The sequence below is a fragment of the Platichthys flesus genome, chromosome 15 (assembly GCF_949316205.1).
Source record: "Platichthys flesus chromosome 15, fPlaFle2.1, whole genome shotgun sequence".
NCBI lineage: Eukaryota > Metazoa > Chordata > Actinopteri > Pleuronectiformes > Pleuronectidae > Platichthys > Platichthys flesus.
Genome location: NC_084959.1, coordinates 17,960,118 through 17,981,873, shown reverse-complemented (window position 1 = coordinate 17,981,873; position 21,756 = coordinate 17,960,118). Strand labels below are relative to the sequence as shown.

Here is a 21,756-nt window from a genome sequence, read left to right as displayed (position 1 = left end):
TATTTGCAGATTATAAAAGCTTACTTCCAGGGGATGCACAAATCTTGTGGTTGCTTTAATGAATGTGAAGCTTAAAGTGAGCCATTAGAGGGCCTATGCAACTACTCTATGTTTAAATGAAACAGGCATGTAAGAATATACATTTAATGTCATGGGCAGCGCGGTTGTGGAGTAGATGGTTACTATCGCCTCACAGCAAGAGGGTTGTGGGTTTGAACCATAGTCTGTAAATAAAGATGGGTGACACGTTTCCACTCCCTTCCATTACCCAGAGATTCCATCTTACACCGACAACGTCATCTGGTCCTAAAGTCTGCTCAGAAGCTCTCTCGCTGATACACAGACTCAATCAGTTTGCCAGTCAGCCTCAGCTGTCATCATGTTATTTTACCCTCTTTTATATCATCAAATAACTAATAAAACAATTTCAAGGAAAACAATTGAACATGTACCAGTGTGTTGAAAACCATTTAGAATAATAAACATCTTTGGGAAACATTTGTTCAACTTTTTAGTTTATTATGGCATTGAAGATGTGTGGCCTGAACTGCAGTCACCCACCAGGGGTCAGTTGAGGCACTTTGGCATCTCTTTTGGGAAGCAGTCATTTCGTCTATCTTTATATACAGTAAATAAACCAGGCCCTCCTTTGTGGAGTGTGCATGTTCTGTGCATGTTCTCTGTGTTTTCCCCGGTTCCCTCCCACAGTTCAAATATTGCAGGTTAACTGGAGACTCGAAAAAGCTTGTAGGTGAGATTGTGAGAGTGAATGTTTGTCTCTGTATGTCGACTTCTACATGGTGTACCCTGCCTCCTGACCAGTGTCAGGTGGGATTGGCACCAGTCCCCCGCGTCCCTCAAAGCAGTGGTTCTCAAAGTGGGGGGCGCGGACACTCTCCTGGGGGGGCGCAATGTCACAGACAAAAAAAAATAAAAAAGACCAACGACCTGTCACTGGTTAGTGAAAGCTCCCTCAGTGGCGAAATGGTAGGGGCTGGACTGACAGAAACAAATCAAATTCTGTTTTGTTCCTGATCCACCAATCAAAGGAGGAGTGTTATCATTTGAACGCGAGTTGCACGTACGCTTCAGAGTATAAAAGTAACTGCAGGCATGGTCAGCGCTCACCCTCACTGAGACGACACCCTGCAGAGTTTGTGCGATTGATCTTGTTTCCTCTATAATTAAGATATTCATTGCTCTATAAATAGTCTATTTAAAGACTCACTCCTTCCTTAGTAATACCTTCCTGCACTTGGAGTAGGCCTATGTGTGGCTAATCTAAGGAGTAATTTGCTCCACAGTCTTTTTTAGAAAGCTCATAGCCCTAGGGTTGCCAAACGTCCCTTGAAAAACTGAATCTTCCCGTATTTAGAAACAAAAGCACCTTGAGCTGAAAGGGAGACACTTTGTCCCGTATTACTGGGAGATTTATAAAATGGTCAGTAAAAGGCCAATGGAAAATAAATAACAGGGGGAGCTTTATATGAAAATTTACGGTAAACTTGTTCCCAGGCAATGTCCTGCTCTGGGATCAATGAGCTGACAGCATATTCACACACGATACAGAATACGCTCATCACATTGGTCAAGGAGGTGCTGTTGCTCACGGAGAAGATTGTGGAAGATAAGTAAGTATAAGGAGAAGATAGTACTCCTCCGAGAAAAAAGCAGAAAAGGATGCAAAAATACCAGAAATCCCATCACACAGACTCAGCCTGTGTAGCTGAAAGGACACCTGTACCCTCAGAGCAGTTCTTATCTTATGTCTGACATAACAGCAACAGTATCATATGGAAGAGAGACAGCAAGCCTATTACCCTTTAAAATTCAAGAATGTATCATGACATTTACACTTTTCACAGTGAAATTATACATTTGAATGTGTTTAAGTCTAAAGTATATTTTTTTGAGTCTTTAATTAGAATGTAGTATATTTCATACAACTGTGTATGTACAACTGAATTGTTTGAAAAACCACGTTCGTAACACTGGATATACCATTTTCCTAATATTTCTGTTGCTTGTAGTTATAGTAGGTGTGAAGCAGGGTCAGAATGCAGATAGGCTGAGTCATTTTATCTTGAGTCATCAAACACACCCTGCAGGTCATTCTGCCTGTCTGTTCCCACAGACACTGAACAGATATGAAATGGATCAATCAACTCTTTTTTTCTCTTTACCTCTTTGAATGTGGTGTATTTCATGAAGAGGTCAAATGAGCAACTTTAAATATCATATATGTGATCGATTTCACTCTTCAACAATGCCAATTTAGGATCCGAGATAAAGTAAGGCTCTCCCATTTTGAAGGCACCTTCAAATGCACCCTACAAATCCATCCTTCCATCTTTGAGAGGGGAAGGCTGCAGCGGATATATCCTTCTCTTACTGACCTTGAGCGATGAACCGTTTTTCAAAGAGGTAATGACGATCAGGCATCCAAGGCTTTAGTATTATCCTTAACTCAACTGATCACTTAACAGTTCATGTGTTAAAAAGATGGCTCTAAGATGGATCTAATTCTGATTCTTCTCATTAGCACCTACGGTGGGAGGCCATATTGTATTTCAAACCACCTATTGGCAAAAGAAGGTAAGCCTTGTTATAAAACTAAATTCGATTTAGATAAAGTTTTCACTATGGGGTCTAACTTGATGGGGTGGACTGTAGTGCATGATTAGTGAGCGTGGTCCAGCGGTGCTTGACAGACGCAGGAAGTGAAGCGTTTATCCTTGCCGCAGGCTTTCATTAGATCAACTTCAACTTCTGTGAATATCATCTCAACAAGATGGAGATATAAACTACCTCAGTATATATGATTTCATCACACGGTGTGACCGTGGCGTGGCGTGACATTTCGATGATTTGCCAAAAAATAGGGATTTATTATAACTCCTCTGTGCATTGTTCTTTTAGCCTCAAACCTCATTCACACATTAAAAGTCCCGCCCTGATCAGATCCATATCATTATTGACTCATCATTACAGCGCCCCCGGCTGGCTACAGGAAGTGACATGTTTTAAACTTTGATGAACTGCTCTTGGCTGCACTACAATATACAGCTCCAGTGAGATTTATTATTTGCTTAAAGGAACACTTCAAAGGTTTCATTAAGCAAATCATTCTTTGTCGTCAGTTTGTTTTAATGTCACAGTGTCAGTGATGTTAAAATCCTTTGATCTCTATTAGTCTAGTATAGTGATAGCGATAGCACCAGCTACTGCCAAAGGGAGGTAAGCCTCGTTTTCACACTAATTGCGATTAGATAAAGTTTTCACTGTGGGGTCTAACTTGATGGGGTGGACCGTAGTGCGTGATTAGTGAGCATGGTCCAGCGTCGCATGACAGAAGCAGGAAGTGAAGCATTTATCCTTGCCGCAGTACGTCAAAAGCTATTTCAGTAGATCAACTTCAACTTCTGTGAATGTCATCTCAACAAGATGGAGATAAAACTACCTTGGTTTATATGATTTCATCACACGGTGTGACCTTAGCCTGGATTAACATTTTGATGATTCACCAAAAAATAGGTATTTTTTATAATCCTCTGTGCATTGTTCTTTCAGCCTTAAACCTCATTCACACATTCAAAGTCCCACCCTGATCAGATCCATATCAGTATTGACTCATCATTACAGCACCACCGGCTGGCTACAGGAAGTGACTTGTTTTAAACTTTGATGAACTGCTCTTGGCTACGTTACTATATTACAGCCCCAATGAGCTTAATTATTTGCTTAAAGGAACACTTCAAAGGTTTCATTAAACAAATAATTATTTGTTGTCAGTTTGCTTTAATGTCACAGTGTCAGTGATGATAAAATCCTTTGATGTCTTAGATGCAAAGATGTAAGATTTATACGATCTGAAGAGAGAAAAGAGTGTTTTTGACTTGAACAGATCTATTAGTCTAGTATAGTGATACTCATAGCACCACCTACTGCCAAAGGGAGGTAGGCCTCGTTTTAACACTTACACGCAATTTAGATTAAGTTTTCACTATGGGGTCTTACTTGATAGGGTGGACTGTTTAGTTTAGTAGTGAGTGCGGTCCAGCGGCGCATGACAGACGCAGGAAGTGAAGCGTTTATCCTTGCCGCAGTGCGCAAAACGCATGCAATGCGGAGACGTGCGCTTTGTCATTGATCACTCCTTCCACTACAAAATGCGTGTGCTCGGGCCCGTCAGTGCTACTACGTAACCCTAGTTCTTATTCTTTCTCTTATATAAGAATACATCTTGCATTTTAAAAAGTTACCTTCTTTCAATAAATTCATATAGTCGAGTCTCCAGATTTGCATGTGCTATTTAAAGAATAAAAATAATAAAATAGATGTTTATGTTTAGTACATTGATAATAGCAGCTATTGACTTATACTCTCCTGTAAATAAAGGCAGAAAAAGAGACAGGTATTTACATTTTTTTAATTTCCCCTTGCTTATCAATAAAAAACTTCATACACTGTATTTAATATCATATATTTATTTATAAAGTGCTTAATAGGCATAGATAGTAATAATATATAATCATCATGTTGGGGGTGGTGGAGTATTCCTTCAGCAACGCGAAAGCTGTTATTTACATTATATATACAAGTCCCATGTTGGTGACTCAACCTCCTCCTACCCATGGTGGAAATGGGAGTGTGGTTCAGCTGAAATCACGACATTGAGCAGGTGGCGCCAGCATCTTCAGTGTGATCACAGTTGTGCACTTCCCAGGATATATGGGAGCACTGCTGCAGAGACGCCTCTTCACCTGTGCACTTCAGATTGTCCAGCAGGATTGTTCCATCCCCGGGCCCAAAGAAAGCCTCTCCCCGGGCTGCGGCAGCCTCTCCACAGCCCAGCTGGCGACACACGACCTGAGCGTCAGGGAGGTCCCAAGCGTCGTCACACACCGTACCCCATGTCGAATTGAAGTACATCTCCACCCGACCTTCACACCTGTGCTGGCCACCCACCAGTCTCACCATTCCTTCAAAAAGCAAAGGAGAGTCACATCCAGTCTAGGATAAACCCAGTCTAGAAGAAATTGTTTGAAAATAAATTTGACCTACCTTCAGAGGGCTGTGTGGTGGTGATGGTGGCTGTGTGTTCTGTCGCTCCAAAGTCACGTTGAAGTCCGCTGTAGAAATCAAAAGCTTGGAGAAGAAGAGAGAAAGTAGATCAAAAACTCTGATCCTTTTGAGTCCTCGGCCTACTCAGGAAATATCAGATCTCAAACGCATTAGCAAAGCTTTTTTATAATTACTCCACTGATCAATATAGGAAGCCTATTGCCTGGTTCCCGTGAGGACAGACGCACTGCACTTTGCAGAGACGTGTGAGATGGTCTTAATGCTTACAGCCATCATGGTCACACATAAGCATACGTTATGTCCTTGTTCCAATTCTGATTGCGCTAGAGTACTGCTAAAAAACTGCTGCATTAAAAAACTAATGTACAACTATATCTTCCTTTCGACCTAAAGCCAAAGATGTGCCATCTAAGGGAGTTGTGTGTGTGATTTAGCCTCAAACAATTGAGATTTGACCTTAGGACATGCATTGACACTGATGTGCCCTGACTCATCTACTGAATTTTTGTATATTCTCTGAATTGTCTCCTTCTCAGTGTACTTCTGTCATGCATTGCAACTGCACAGCTCAGCAGGGCAGGCTCAGAACAACTGGGTGAGTAGGAAATATGATCTTTTAATGGAACTGATGGCCGATGATGAATACTTTTCAGATTGAAGAGTATCATTGTTTATGTTGCACACGTCATGAAGCTGCTCAGAGTCAGGTCTTACGTAGACAGATAACACCAGCGTCCTCATGATGACCACAGTTGTGTTGACCCCAGCCCAGGTGGAAGCACTGGGCGAGATCCGGTTCAAAGCCAGAACATTCCACGTTGTCCAGCAGGATCGGACCTTTGCCGTAGCCAAAGTAGGCATTGGGCTTGGCTGCGATGGCAGGGCCACAGCCGAGCTGCCTACACACCACTTGGGCATTAGGCATATCCCAGTCATCGTCACACACCGTCCCCCAAACACCTTTGTAGTTGACCTCGACACGACCCTGGCAGCTACTGTTTCCACTCGACAGACGGATGGCTGGTTTGCCTGCAGGAATAAACAGGTTTGTACATCACTTCAAATTTCAGAATATGGGTCTCTCTATTGTGAACATGCTAAATCATTAGATATTATATGTATTTTTGTTAACGAAGCAGATATCTATTGAGTTTCTGTACCTTGTGTCTGGGCAGTTGTGGTAACAGTTGTCGTAGTTGGTTTGTCAGTGGCTGGAATAGTTTCTGTTGCTGGAGGAGAAATGTAATACAAGACAAAATTACCTTATTAGTCTTAATCTGTGTATAAAGATTATTGAGGGGTTATCTCTCGCACATTTTCACCACCATGTTCTGTAGCACTGTGGGGCTACACGATTAAAGACAATTGAGGCAGAAATGGCTCACCCTGTTGGTCATTTAGTAAAAGTGCAAATTTTTTGACCAGGGGAAAAAATACAGCTACACTTCTGTGCAGTATGATTGTATACCTTCAGTGTTGAACGTTCTCCAGTGCCCTCTCGGGTTTTGGGTCACCACTGGAGCCTCAGAGGTTAATCCTGAAGTGGATAGAAATGGAAATTAAATAGTTTCATATGCGGCACAATTTTTATGATTTTCTTATTAAATACATTTTCTTGAAATTTCTATTAATACTAATGCTGCTGAACATAGTTACTAACTAACTTATTCTTTAAATATGGTCAAGTTTAAGCATGGCTCTAAGTATAGGAATGTCCTTATGCTTTGCTCCCTGTTTGATCAAGAATCAAATTTGATGATTGCCCGACTGTTCTCTAATAGCAGGTTGATGTTGTTGTTAATCCTGGTTTATTGTTCATCATATTCTATGACTATGGGAGCAGCGTACCAGTGCAGGTGACTCCAGCGTCCTCATGATGGCCACAGTTGTGTTGTCCCCAGCCCAGCCTTTTGCATTTAGACAGGTTGGACTCATAGCCAAAGCAATTGACATTGTCTAGAAGAATCAGGCCGGTACCGTAACCAAAGTAGGAGTTGCTGTGAGCGTAGAGTTGCACACCACAGCCCAACTGTCTACACACCACCATGGCATTATTTATGTTCCAATCATCATCACACACTGTGCCCCAGTTTCCCTGGAAGTAGACCTCGACCCGTCCTTGACACTCGTGGTCTCCATTCACCAATCGGACGGTGCCATCTCCTACACCAAGAGGGAAACAAAGGAATTAACAGAGTTTGCTTAACTGATGTTAAGCAAATTTCTCTCTACTACAGAAGACAGAGGATATGACTTAGAAACACTGATACAGAGAATGGAGAAGGGCGTGGGACTAAACAACACGTACTTTGGCTCCAGAATTAAAAAAGACAAAGTTAAGGTGAACATCTGATATTGTACTAGCACAGATGTTGTCACCTTATGCCTCACCACAGACAAAAACACACCTTTAGAAGAGACAATAGAAATTGTCATGTGACCATCATTTAAGGAAGTCATTGATATGGAAAGCTATACACATTCCCAGTGGGTTTCACCAAACCTCTAGCGATATGCATCACTTGTTAACTAAATACGCTCCTCTCAGGGGTAAAGGGGAAAAAACAAGAGTGGGACTAAAACAAAGCAAATCCAGCAAATAATAATGATGGCCTGGAACTCAAGAGGCACGGTGTGTTTACTAGTTACTCCCAAAAAGTACAAAAGGTACTTTCCACTGAGCTGAAAAGGCTTTGAAGCAGTGTAACATTTGGTGACAGTTTTTGCCCTCTTCAATGCATCTTTTTTTGTCTCTTAAATAAAACCTAGATATAGAATAAATCTGACTGTGTGTGTTTACTCCACAAGTCTTCCTGCGTTTTGAAATCACCCTGACAAAATAAGCTGGCGTTCATTATTTAATGAAAATGAAAATGTCCTATTTTGTGGTGACATCTGGAGTTCTAATTTGCGTTGGAAAGAGATGAACACAACAATAATATGCCCTGATCATATTTAGAACAGGAACAATTCTGTCTTTATGCCTTGCTAATAAGCCTGATGGCATGATTCAAATGTCTCAGAGCAGGTAGATAAATTATTTAACTTGTTTAACTGTTGATTAATGTCACATGCACGTGAGCTTTGGGATTTGCAGAGAGAAAATTTGTTACTGGGTCAAACGTTCATGGACCTGCCAAAACAGATTTGTTTGACCACTGGGAGGCAGTGGAAACAAAAAGAAGAAAAATCACTGACAACTTTTATCTGTTTCTTGTCACCCGATGAATGACATCCAGAAAAGTTAAGGTTCTGATTTGGTCCCCAATTACTCATTAAAGGAAATATCTGGATCTTTAACAGCTTAAAATCCACAATACTAAGTTTTCGTGTGAAAATGTATCAACTCTGCTGGCGTCCACACAACTCTGGAGTTTTAGAGCCTCTTAATCAGGGAGTTTTGGAGAAGCAGAAACTGAGATTACTGGAAAGTATAACGTAGACACTCAAAACCACTTGCTGATTGGATGTTTATGTCATGATGTATCCTTCGCTGATTCATCGAGTCCTGTCACATGACCACTCTCCGTAATGACACAACTGGCATTAACCTCTGCAAGTGTAAAATGCAACATGGATTATCAACTACATAAGTTGATGACCATGTTGTCTTTGCTAACAGCAGTTGTGCAGTTGAATACTGCATTTTTGCATGATACAACTGCTTACGTGTGAAGTAGATGAAGTATTATTCAAACTACTCGTTTGTTTTGCTTTACAATATGCTTGCTGTGTTTATATCGGCACACGAATGTCCAGTGTGCGAGAGGTCACGTGATGTGTTCGTTGCTGCTGCATAGTGGATGTCCAGAGCTTAAAACGGCCAAAAATGACAATATGGGAGCAGTGAGAGTGAACTAAACAAATTACAGGTGGGCACTGCTGTACAATCGACCTTTTCTCATAGTTATATAGTTATGTAAGACATTGTTCAAATGTTTATTGTTGCATCTGTTTATATAATCATATAAATCAAGTTATACTTCATTTTGTTTGAGTATTCATTTTCACATATGCCATATTTATTTTAGAATTTTTATAATTTGCTTTTATGCTTAAAAAGAAAAAGATGAATCCATCACTCTGATATTCAAAGCGGAATCCCAGTATAATTTATATTAAAGCAGGGGGCACTTACCTGAACCAAAGTTGTCCCAGGGTGGTGTGGCAGGACCCCCAAAGCCATTTGCCACCACCATTGCTGGTTCTGGCAGCAGCAAAAAGAAAGCAGTAAATTAAATTAAATGGACTTCTACACTGTCTCAGCCAAACTAAAGGTGTATGAAGGCCCTACCTCTGCAGGTGACGCCCACATCCTCATAGTGGTAACAGTTGTGAATGCCCCAGCCCAGACTTCCGCACTGGCTGAGGTCTGCTTCATGTCCTTTGCAGTCCACGTTGTCCAGCGCTATGAGCCCCAAACCTTGTCCAAATCTGGAGCTGCTGCCCATCTCCACGGCCACCCCGCAGTCCAGCTGCCTACACACCACGTTAGCGTCCACCATGTCCCAGTCGTCGTCACACACTGTGCCCCACTCGCCGAAGGAGAGCACCTCCACTCTGCCCTCGCACCTGTTACGTCCATTCGCCAGTTGCACTTTGAAGACACAAGCAGGCAAAATCAGTCAGGCCCTCTCTCTTTCTGATTCATTTTGCTCAACAAAACTGCAATTTCTGTCTTTGAGTGAGGTGAGGAGGTTCAGGTTGTGTGGTTAAGATCTTTGGCATTTGAAACAGAAAATGACAGACTAGTAAGCTCTAATGTAATGACAGCAAATAGCAAGAATTACATCCCTCAGAAATGAGTCTACTCCACAATAAGCCACATGACTCCTTGGAATTGAGAGAGGTGCATGCAGGAGGGTGGGAGGTTGCATAGCAAATAAGTGGGGATTATGGAAATGGAGAGCTGGGAAAGTGACCTTGTTAAAAAAGCCCCAGGCACTGATCTACCTCCTATACTCTATTTCACTGACACACAGCCTGCTACTGATCCCTGCTGTGACCTGGATGCAGACATGTTTTCGACTGATCGTGTGTGAGTTTTTCCTATAGAGCTCATTCTTACCTTGAAACGGTGTCTTCTCTGGGGTTTGCACGCCATTGGCTGAATCAAGAGGGAGGAGGGGATATGGGAGAGAGGGAGAGAGAGAGAGTATGGCCAAATTATTTGTTGAAAGGAGGATCTTGGCCTTCTATAGTAACTGTACTCTATATCTACTATATCCATTTTCCTGTAACACTAGACACAGAGCGAAGCCACAACAGGAGGCCTGTTCAGACCGTTCACTTCACCAGTTACAACAGAATATGCTAACTTGTTCCTTTTTAATTTTAGGCCATATAAGCAGCATGGAAAGGGAGGGAAAATGAACAACTAGTTATAATTCCACAAACATCTGTCTGTATTTGAAGCACATAGCTCAAAAACTGTACATCTTTTCAATTTCACATTTGGAGTGTGTGTTGTTGATGGTCCAAGGAGGTGCAGTGTTTAATTCAGTGTGCCTTTAGTCTATGGACGGAGTTAACATGTCTTCTTCTATGTCCTCGGATAAACTGGATGGCATTTCTCTTCAAAGTAAAAGCACAACGTTGCTTGACAATCTCTGATATAGCCGGCTTACAATATATGACGAAATAACACCAGTTAATTTAATAATTCAAGCGTATATATTACCCACACGCTTGAACAGCAATAAAACAAATTCTGTTTCATATGTCAAAAACATTGACTAAAAGTCTTCATTGCAGATAACCAGGTAGGATGAACACAAAGTTGTCAAACTTCACTCTGCACCATGGACTGTTTATAAAAATCTGTGCACAAAAAAAATAAAAAGTGACAGTATGTTGTAGAGATGTTTGATGGTTAGAGTTAGGGTTAGGGTTAGGACTCACTAATGACAAGGAATAATTCTGAAGCTACTGAGCTAATTTGGTGATTCCTAACTCCCCCTCTATACCTCCGTCATCTGGTCATACATTTTTATGACCAATTACGCACATAATTAACATGACAATCCCAATCCAAAGGGAATAAGATGCTTTCATTCAAAACATATATGAATCAGATACATGTTTGAGATTTGATTGTTTCAACAAAACACATTTTTTCCCAAGATGTCATACTGGAAGCTGTTTTTGTGCCTCTAAAGAGGTCATCCAAGCGCCTGAAGACTAATATCTCAGGTTTCAAGAGCTCACAGGGATTTTTTTTCAATGATCACATCCAATGTGGGTCAATTCACAGGCTTCTCAAAATTGTTTGTTTCACTGGAACATATACAGTGTATACATTCAAAAAGATATCGCTTTTCTAAACCCAGGTGATGTTGATACACCTACTTCCAGTTTCACATGCAGTTTCCGCTCAAGTTTATATTCAGGAAAGACATTGTTCCTATTTTACAAAGAATCTGTGAAGTGTAAAATATCACTTACTGGATACAGCACGCTTGGTTATTTTCACATCCCCTGAAATTAGAAGACAATAAAAATGTTAGTTAAACCCATATTTGGATAGCTGCTGGCTCTGTGAAGAGACAGAACTGCTGAGCTGATGTCAGCACATCTGGATAAATGTCTCTCTCTATATGTTGATCCAGAAATATCCAGTGAGTGGAATTGATCCTGGCGCCCTTCAAAGTACCCGCAGGGGTTTCAGCCAGCCATCACTGGTAAACACAGGCCAGACAGTAACTGTGGACACAAAGGCAGGGATCTACAGGGAGATCTATTCCAGGTACACACGGTTCTTAAGCATTATAAAAGCCTCCAACGTGGGGATGAGCACTGACGCACAAGGAAACGTCTCATATGTCACATTCTGTCTCAGTTCATGACAGTAGTCACCGTTTTTCCCTTGAAACCTATTTCTTAAATATGATGCTTCTCAAATTATATTTAGTCCATTGACTGGATTTACCAGGGAAATGTTGATGGGTCTTATTCAAAAAGTCTTATTTAAAAAACAAGGGTACAGGAGATATTGAATGAAACAGTACCTTGAGAATCATTTTCAATGAACAGAAAACCCTTGGCCAATGAATAGAAAATGACTCCTTAAATAACGATATACTTTAATAAACTGATCTACTCCCGACTTGCCTTTGAGAACTTGAAACAAGTGCAACGAACTTTTAAGGCCATTCGCTTACCATATATATATATATATTTCCCTTAAATGATAAAAATACAAAGAAAAATCACTTCTCCCCTGATCACTTTTAATCATAGCCAATATTTTGATAAGACGTGAGCCCACTCACTCACCGAGTCGCAGCAGCACACTGACGGCCACCAAGATCAGGGATCCCAGCAGCGTTACCAGGAGCCAGACGGCCGGGTTCCAGCACCTCCACTCGCTCTCCACCACACGCTGGCTTCGCATGGCTGCCGGACTGACCATCCGCCTGCAACACACACCGTCACACACTCTCATCCAGCTCCTCAAAGTCCTCACACACTCCTAAAAGTAGTAGATCAGAATGCACTACTACTATAAAGCAATCACTATTTGTGTCCTGTTTCGGAGTAGCCTAATTATAGTATTGGATTGTTTTCATTGATGGGGCCTGCAGCTACTGTTTTTGTGCTGTGGTCAATATTGACGGTGAAATCGAAAAAATATTTTTTTTAATGTTGTGTACATCACTACAGATGAAGTCGTTTGGATGTTCTCAAGGCATACAAGCACCTCTGGGAGCAAACCAGGAACATTTGATGAAGAGTTGTTGCCTGTGTTTCCCCAGACATGAGGATGTGCTACCAACTAGTTGTGCTATTGCCAATAAAACAGCAGAAATGGGGAGTCAAGTTTCAATTGTGTTTTGAAAACACAAAATGGCTGCCGTGCACCTTCTTGGCAGCAGATAACGGAGTCTGCAACAAGAGGATCAGGGTGGAGTCTGCAACTCTGAGAGTTCTAGAGCTGAGGAAGGTTAACGTCCGAGCTGGCCAGCATCATCAACAGCTGGGGGAGGCTTGTGTTACAGAGAGAGGCCGGCACCTTCCTTTGTGCTTTTCAAGGGGATTTTCCTCCAGACAGAGAATATTAGGATTCACAGTCAATCACTCAATAATCAGTGTTAGATAGGAATATAGCAGACACTCAATACCCTGCATTCTTTACCACTGGGAAACTGGGATGAAGGACATACTACATTATACTGCAAATGGATTACAATTGATTGTAGCGTTTAAGAAAAAGTAAATGTTAGGATTTAATTTAAATGGGGTATTTTTAACATGTTTTACCCAAAAATATAATCAATTTTTGAATTGAATTGTGGGCGGAAAGTGGGGGACATTGGATTTACTTATTGAATATGTTAGACATTCTTTTTGCATAAATGTCTCAGAAATTAGTTGGGGAGGGTTATTAAGCGTATTGCTGCTAAGAGACCATGCTGTGTTGTTCAGCCTTGTGTTGTTTGTCTCTTCACTCGTGCAGAATTCCCCCTGACCTTACACAGGAATGTGTATTAGGGGATGATGAGGGGAGAATTTGATATTGGCCCCTCGAGATAGTGGACATTCCGAGCCCAGGGGGCACAAAAAGACATTTCTGCTTTCTGTGGTCCCCATCGTCAGGCATAAACTGCTGCTTCCTGCAATCTGTCACTAGAACCCTCCAAAACGCTTAGGCACCTGATGACACTGACTGCAGGGGCGCCTCTCGTCTCCTTGGTGAGCAGGAGGCAGGAGGAGTAGGGGGTGGAGTGGTGTTAAAATATTGACCCATTGAAGAGTGTGCAAAAACTTATCTCCAGTCCATGGAGTTAAAGTTAACACACTGTCACCCTTTTGGGACATTGGTCCCATGACAACATTACACAACAGTCAACGCAACAACTCTTTAGTTTTCATCCAGGCTCGTTTTCACTTGACTGTTTCATTGTCATAGGCTCAGCACATAGGGGCCAACAGTCCACAGAGAACTAATTGTGCATCAAATTGGGAGGTGGGGATCTTAACACCAGCACAGCGCTCCAGAACCACGGCTATCTCAGTTGTTGGCCGCAACAAACCACTCGAAACTCTGGGACAAATGGCTCAGTTATTAGGGTTGAAAGAGAATCTAGTCCCCAATGTTATGTTCTTCAATACTCCATTCATGAAAGGATGTAGCGCAGATCCGCTGGGGAATAATGTTGCCTTTTGTGTCGTCTCTGTTTCCCCTCCCTTCTCACTTCCCTTCACTGAGAAATAGCTGAAAGAGCTAAGCCTCACGAAAAATACTCCTTCATGTTTGGGATAAACCAGAAAATAACACTGTCAATGTCTTAAAGGGAGAGAATCCTGATCCATTTAAACAGATCAGTTCTTGTAAAAAGTGACAAATTATAACACGAAAACATGGAAATGACCTTGATGGATATCAGTGTTTAAACAGTTCATAGAAGTTGGGTTACATATATACACTTGTGAATTTGATCTAAAAATAGATTAAGTATATAAAGGCTATACATCCTAATTAAGTTCTGTTTGAAGGGTTGGGTTTTTCACATTGAAATAACCCTAACCCTAACCCATTTCTATACTAAGCAGCTTTAGTGTTTTAAATTACAAACCTGTATTTTGTCACAGGTTCATCCAAAAATTTTGTGGAATAAAGCAAACAACTCAATTTTTATATAATGAAATAATACACATACCTGTTATGAAGTATTTATCTTCTGCCAGAATAAAAAATTAGAAAAAAACAAACAATTGTAAACTTGTTTCCTCCGTCCAGAATAAGCAACAAAAAAATTGTCCTCGGAGCTTGAATAGCAGGCAGCTTAATTCCACAAGTCACTCAAAAACCACAGATACTTTCTGTAGAAATGTGGCAGGAAATTCAGTGCATCCAATGATGCATGTGTCTGGTCTTTCATCTCCTTATAACCCAGCTTCACTATAAGTACCTGGCTTCAGTGACAAAGATTACGTAAAATACTAAATACCACAGCATTGTATAGTACTATTTTGACGCCCTGTATCTGTCTATACTTAAAAAGAAGCTGCGGGAGGGGCAAAAACAAAAAGACAAAGACAATGAAAGCCAACCCTTCACTGGTAACCCTGCATCTCCAGTTTCAGGTAGAGCTCACAGAAGGTGCGGTCCTGCTCATCTCTGCACACACTCACTCACAGAGGGAGACGAGGCTGTGGCTTAGAACCTGTGTGTGTTTGTGTGTGTGTGTGTGTGTGTGTGTGTGTGTGTGTTTGTGTGTGTGTGTGTGTGTGTGGCACTTTTCCACACGGAAGACAATGAAAGTTATGAAGTTCTCAGATAACATAAGCTCTCTGAAAATGTTTAAGATTTAAATAATCCTTCACTTTTCAATTTTATCCCACAAAATATTGATAACTGACAATGGTATTTTCGAACGAGCACTGGCTCAGTTGAGTGCTTAAAAATGCAGTTTTAAACAAGTTTTCATTATGATATTTTCCAAAAGACATAGTTAAGCTTAGAGTGGGGTTATTGGCCTTTAAAACATCCAAAATCTTTTTACCAACATAATAACCTAAATACTGTCTTTACGATAATTCAACATGTACAGTACATCCCTTGAAAGAAATACTGTTCCTTCACATTAACTTCTATTTCCAAGAATTCTTCTCTCAATTATTTTGTTGCTTAAAGTAGCTTAATGTTTGTCAGTCTGTTTATACTCCAGGCATACAAGATAATCTATACTTCTGCAATCTCATGTCATCCAACATTGAAAAGCCCGGGGCCTCTTTAGATTGTGCAGCCGACTCACAACGATTACTTCCTCACACTAATCCTTCCTGAGCTGTGGAGAAACGAGCAGGCTGTCTGTGGCCATTGTCATGGTTCTCCAGGACCAATTCAGGGCTCTCTTCTGCAATGTCACCCGCAACAGTGGTCGAGTCAAAATATGGGGGATTGTATTACACCGAGCTAATTTTATGGACCTCCAGGATACGATTAAGAAACACAACAGCACAACGACAAAGCGGCAGATCTGCTAAACTTTGTCTTGCCCTTAAAGTGTGAATTGCTTTTTTGAGTTTGCAAGGCAAGGCACATTTATTTGTATAACACATTATCATATGCAGGGGTCATTCAGTGGGCTGCACAGAAATAAAAGAAGCATCAAAGTATGGATCAGAACCTAAAACAGGTAATTCATGATGTAGAGGTTCATGAGATGAAGTGAAGGCACTAGAAAATAGAATGGTTTTAGTTCCTTTCTAGCTGCGGATGGTACCAGCACTGGGCAGCATAGTTTCCAAATGCCATTTGAACCTATTAAGTTTTAACTCCAGGCACCATAGCTGATCGACTCCTACAGAGGAAATTGAGGATATGGCCAAAGGGAGTATATAGATGTTAAAAAGGAGGGGCCCAAGAATTGATCCAAGTGGGATTATTGTGTTTTTTTGTTATTTATGAGTGCCAAAAGAAACAAAACAACCCCTGACTTCTAAGTAGGTCATGAACCACTTGAGAACTGTTCCAGATTTCATTCCAGTTCAATCAGAACCTTATATTTTGTGACCAACAGTATCGAAAGCTCTCCTAAGATTTGGCGATAAGTGGATAGTTATTTTAACCAAGTCTGCATTCATGGGAATGTCATCTAGTGCCTCTATGAGAGCATGAGTCAGTTCTATGATACCGACAAAAACCTGATTGAAGTATTTCATAGTCACAGTATGTGTTCAGTTACTGATTGGTTTGGTTAAAAGAGACTTTCTCAACATGCTAATTCAATGGAAAGGTTTCTCCCATTCATAGGCACCATTGCACCATTTGCATTTCCTTTAAAGAACAAAAGCTTATATTCAACGGTAAGAAGGTGGGAGGTTGGGAAAATATGAAAATGTATAAATCAAACTTGGATACAACTAAAAAATGTGTATCACTGAGTAAAATAGCTATAACATGGCATTAGTAGTAGGTGGCCATAAGTTAATATTCTCTGTAACTTTTAAATCATTACACCCGTATTGAATGATTTTTGGTCAAAACCAATACAACCAGCTGAAAGAGGCTACCATGCACCAAAGAACTAGGGTAAGCTGAAGATTGGCGATTATTTTCTTCATGACCAGTGTCAAAGCTTCTTGAACCCACAGTGAACAGAGAAATGATTTTGAGTCTGCAATTATTTATTTTGTATCAAACAAAGCAGCACACAATAAAAGTGACCTTTCTTACCCAGTTTGTGACATTGTGTGATGGAACATTCACGTGTTACTGGACTCTTCCAAACACATATCATAAGTGGTCCCACCTGTGCTAAGACATACAATGACGCAGAGATGGTAAGTTGTGATTAGTGGCTGTACAAACCTGACCTGTCTGATTTAGGGCTTTGACTGTCCCTCAAAAGGCCTCCTGCTTTTCATGTGCTTTGTGAAGAATCTGTAAAGACCTGTTCAGGGAGGACCTGACCTCTCATTCCCTCGACCAACAAGGATGAAGTGAATAGATGATGGACAAACACAGAAGTTGCAAAAGTGAACATGTAGGCAACTGGACTTGCTTGTGTTTCTTGTTAAGTTGCCATTGTCCATATATATATATATTTACGTATACATTTAAACATACATATAGCCTAGATAGATAGATAAATTACTTTATTCATCCCCGAAGGGAAATTAAGTCATCATAGCAGCCGGTACATTTGAATACAATAAAAGACAATACAATAGAATAAAATATAAAATATAAAATATAAAATATAAAATATAAAATATAAAATATAAAATATAAAATATAAAATATAAAATATAAAATATAAAATATTGCGGTAGAAAGAATAAAAACAGAAACACAAGATAAATAGGTAGATACACATACACATATGCACATAATGTACATGTTCACATAAATACATATACACATATGCATACACATGGACAAGTACACACAAGCCTAAGTATACAAACATACACATAGGAAATACGTTCACGTGTCCATTTGAATTTCTAACTAGAGACACATACAATGTGAGCAAACTGGCTCTTACCATTAAGCAATCACGCAATTTTGGGTATAGAGAGCTGATGATTTGGTGATATCATATGTTGTTCATGTCATTGGAGTCTATTTTATTTAACGCTGAAGGTGCACAGAGGTAGTGTATTCATATAGATCACCTATATATACACATAGATGTGACAGTGTCCAAGCCATGGGCCATCTAAATGCTTTTGTTGTGTAAGACACAAGAGTCTTGGATTTAGAACTTGACACAAGTAGAGCAACATGACATCCTGACACCTTTATTGACGACTATTCTATTTGGGTCACAAAGACAGGTGGTATTCAATCACTCAGGTGTTGACAACTGTCACACGGTTTATCAATAACATTTACAAAAGCAAAATGACAAAGAGGCAGATATCATGCTTTTACCTGTTATGCCTTTTTACTATATGCACAACAGGAATATAGGCCAAAATTGTAACGTGTCATAACACAGGTATATCCTTACCGTGCAGTTTTTAATAAATATCATATGCTCAAGGTTATGAAGTCTGTAGGAGAAGCATGTTTTACTTTGAACAACATGTCAGATCAAGTTTATATAGTACACATGTTTCATAGAATCTTGTGACACTTTAAAATCAGAAGTGATCCACTGAAACTACAGAAAGTTGAACAACTTATATATTCCTCTATTCCTATTCCTGATTTAGATGATGGTGACATTTTATTCATGCGTGCCTCCGCTGCCACCCTGAAACTGTTGTAGACTTTTTTTACTTTGCTACTTATGAATTCATACTGGTCCTAAGTACTAATACTCATCATTGTGAGTTATCTGCCAAGGTTGGATGTTTCTCTCTCTCTCAGTTAGATGAGAAACACAATGGGTTGTATTTATCTATAAGACCCTTATTGTTCTTGTACCCTCTTACATCAGCTCACTGCTGTATTTTAATGTGTAATGTGATCAAACACAGTTATATCCCAGGGAATAATATATTAAACAACCAAAATATCAACTTATTTTTATCCTTAAGGATATTTGGGTTATTAATCTCAGTTTATTTTACCTTCAGAAGTTCTTGTTTAAATTGATTCATCAAATTGATTGTTGATTCATTTTACTGGTTCTTCTTTGAGTTTTCTTGGAGCTTTGGATTGTTTTGTTCATCCTCTGTACTTGAACTTACCGTAAATAAGCTTTCTGCCATTTATTCATGAGTTGAAATTAGGGTTTCAAAATTCCGGGAATATTCAAAGCTGGAAACTCTCCATGGGAATTAACGGGAATAAACTGGAAATGTTGTGGGTAATTTATACTAACTCTATTTACTTTGTCATATACAGACATAAATATAAACATTTTGTTTTGTCATATGCCGATTTGAGCCCGGAGGAAACTTTGGGCACTTGATATGCTTTTTCTATATGTGTTATTCTTAACATAGGTCTTTGCACAGTATTTGCATATGTACACAGCCTTTCCTTCTACATTGGCTGGGGTGAAATTTCTCCACACATGAGATAGTGCTCGTGGATTAACAATCCCCATCAGCATGCTAATATATTTCCCCCAGTAATATCGTTGAAACTTACCTGACTAGTCCTCCACACTACAGCATGCCTCAATAGCCCTGAATTATCTGTGCATGTGATGGAGAAATGCACAATGGAGGGTTGAAAATTCAACGTGCAGCGTGTGCTGCATTCCCCACATCTTTAAAATGAGTTTTGAATGATGTTTTAATTGCTCATCGTTTAATTTTCGTAAATGGTTTTCCTTCCAAATTCCCAAAATTCCTGAGTTTAACTTCCCATGGAAAGTTTCCGGAAAGTTTCTGGAAATTTACCAGAAATTTGTGGCCCCTTTGCAACCCTAGTTGAAATAAAGATGAATGAATATCATAGACAGGACTTATATACACTCAGAGTGTCAGAATGGGCTTTATGAATTAGTCAGGACACACAAATGGGATAAATAGTATTCACAGATAATACTGAGGTGTGTACAGAAGCTCCATAAGGTGTTGCGCATGAAAATATAGGTACAGATATATCGTCACGTCAAATGCATGGCTAAAAAAAATACAAACCGACGGTAAAATGTGTTAAATGATTAAGCAGAATTATCAGGAAGAATTTTCAGGGCATTTTCTCTCACTCAAAGTCTCTGCCGTTCTGCCTCTTCCCAACAGTCGGCCACACGTTAGCAGATAGAGATGGAAATGAGAGAGGGAGCGGCCCAAGGACACCCTGATAACAGAGAGTGGTATGTTAGATCTCTCTCTTTCTGTCTCTCTCCCCCTCACAATGAACACAGGCCGCTGGAGATGCTTTCAGCCGATGCACTTGCAACACTGATGAGGGTGAGAATAAAAAATAGAAAAGCAAGAGGCAGGGTGAATTTATGTTTAATGTTTGCAGGAAACACAAGAGCAGAAACTCAGAGGGAAAAGTAAATGTTCTGAGAAATGTGTTTTAAGAAGGTGAACCGAGTACAAGCCCCCCTGTGGTCAGACATACAGTGTGTCTGTGATGGCTTTTGGCAGAGTGAACAGGGATGTACATACCTTTGAGGATTTATACATTTCAATATCATTGCCTTTGCCAAAAATGATCCCTCAAAAAGAATTCCTCAAGGTCTCAGTGGTCATTAATACACTGCATGACACAAGTGGTGTTTTGTTTATGTTTCCACACACTCTACAGTTCATTCTCTGTCATCAAACAAGCCGCTGACAGGTGATACTGCACTGAAAAAATTGTAAAGGTAAGAGATGAAATAATAAATCATCCAATTGAGTGTGTTAATATTGAAATCTATGGTGAGATTGTGGGACAGGAAACATTTTCACTAACATAACATGAAAAACAGGAAAAACACGAGTGAATTTATACTTGTAACATTAACATTAACGTTTATGTCACTTATTCCGAGTCTGTTGGTTATTTTTCCTATGGTTTTGGTAAATGGTAAATGGTTTTTGTATTTATATTGTACATTTCTAGTCTTGATGACCACCCAAAGCGCTTTACAGTACAGTGTTACATTCACCCATTCACACACACACATTCATACAGTGCATCTATTCGAAGCACTTTGATATTCTATGGGGGGCCATTCAGGGTTCAGCATCTGGGTCAGATGGGTCAGACTGGGGATCGAACTGCCGACCTTCAGGTTGGAGGCTCTGGACTAAAGTATCCCCTCCGCAGAGGTGGAGGACGACCACTCTACCCCTCAGCCACAGCCGCCCTATCTATCTATCTATCTATCTATCTATCTATCTATCTATCTATCTATCTATCTATGTTTTATTAATTTATTTGTGTTTAATTTGAATGACTTCTAGTGATGTTTCTTTGTTTTATAAAACTGTTGGTCTATACGGCATTGTTAATTCCCAAGTTTTTAGACTAGTCAATTCATCTTTTACTATAACGTTTTGCAGCCATTTTTTGAATCATTCCTCTCAGACTACATGAATATACTGGTTTCTAAGGGTGGAGTTCATCTCCAGGGATCATAAAAAAGGAGAAGGTTTCACTTACTCAAAGTTAAAATTGTTTTAAAATATTTTTTCAAGATGTGTCAAAAACAACCTCTCAGATCCGAGTTTAAATATATTTTATGGAGGACCATACATGACATAAGTAAAAATAAATAAATAAATAAATGTATAAATAAATACAGAAATAAATAAATAAATAAA

General features: G+C 39.9%; 1 protein-coding gene across 1 annotated transcript; it reads right to left on the bottom strand.

Moving 5' to 3' along the window:
- Positions 1-4,509: 4,509 nt before the first annotated feature.
- Positions 4,510-12,517, bottom strand: LOC133969924 (scavenger receptor cysteine-rich domain-containing group B protein). Its single transcript, XM_062406652.1, has 11 exons — positions 12,361-12,517; positions 11,530-11,562; positions 10,154-10,192; positions 9,380-9,682; positions 9,224-9,292; positions 6,934-7,248; positions 6,554-6,622; positions 6,246-6,314; positions 5,800-6,114; positions 5,065-5,148; positions 4,510-4,982 (listed from the first exon to the last, which is right to left on the bottom strand). Exons 1-11 carry the CDS (start codon positions 12,494-12,496, stop codon positions 4,666-4,668), a joined length of 1,749 nt encoding a protein of 582 aa, XP_062262636.1. The 5' UTR covers positions 12,497-12,517; the 3' UTR covers positions 4,510-4,665.
- Positions 12,518-21,756: the final 9,239 nt, after the last annotated feature.

What these genes read in the sequence shown, in the direction of transcription:
- LOC133969924 (XM_062406652.1), bottom strand. Translation starts at nt 12,496, where the DNA reads ATGGTCAGTCCGGCAGCCATGCGAAGCCAGCGTGTGGTGGAGAGCGAG. An exon ending in CAGTGTGCTGCTGCGACTCG is followed by an intron (nt 11,563 to 12,360) that starts GTGAGTGAGTGG and finishes TTCTAATTTCAG; the next exon opens with GGGATGTGAAAATAACCAAG. An exon ending in TGTGGGCGTCACCTGCAGAG is followed by an intron (nt 9,293 to 9,379) that starts GTAGGGCCTTCA and finishes TGCTGCTGCCAG; the next exon opens with AACCAGCAATGGTGGTGGCA.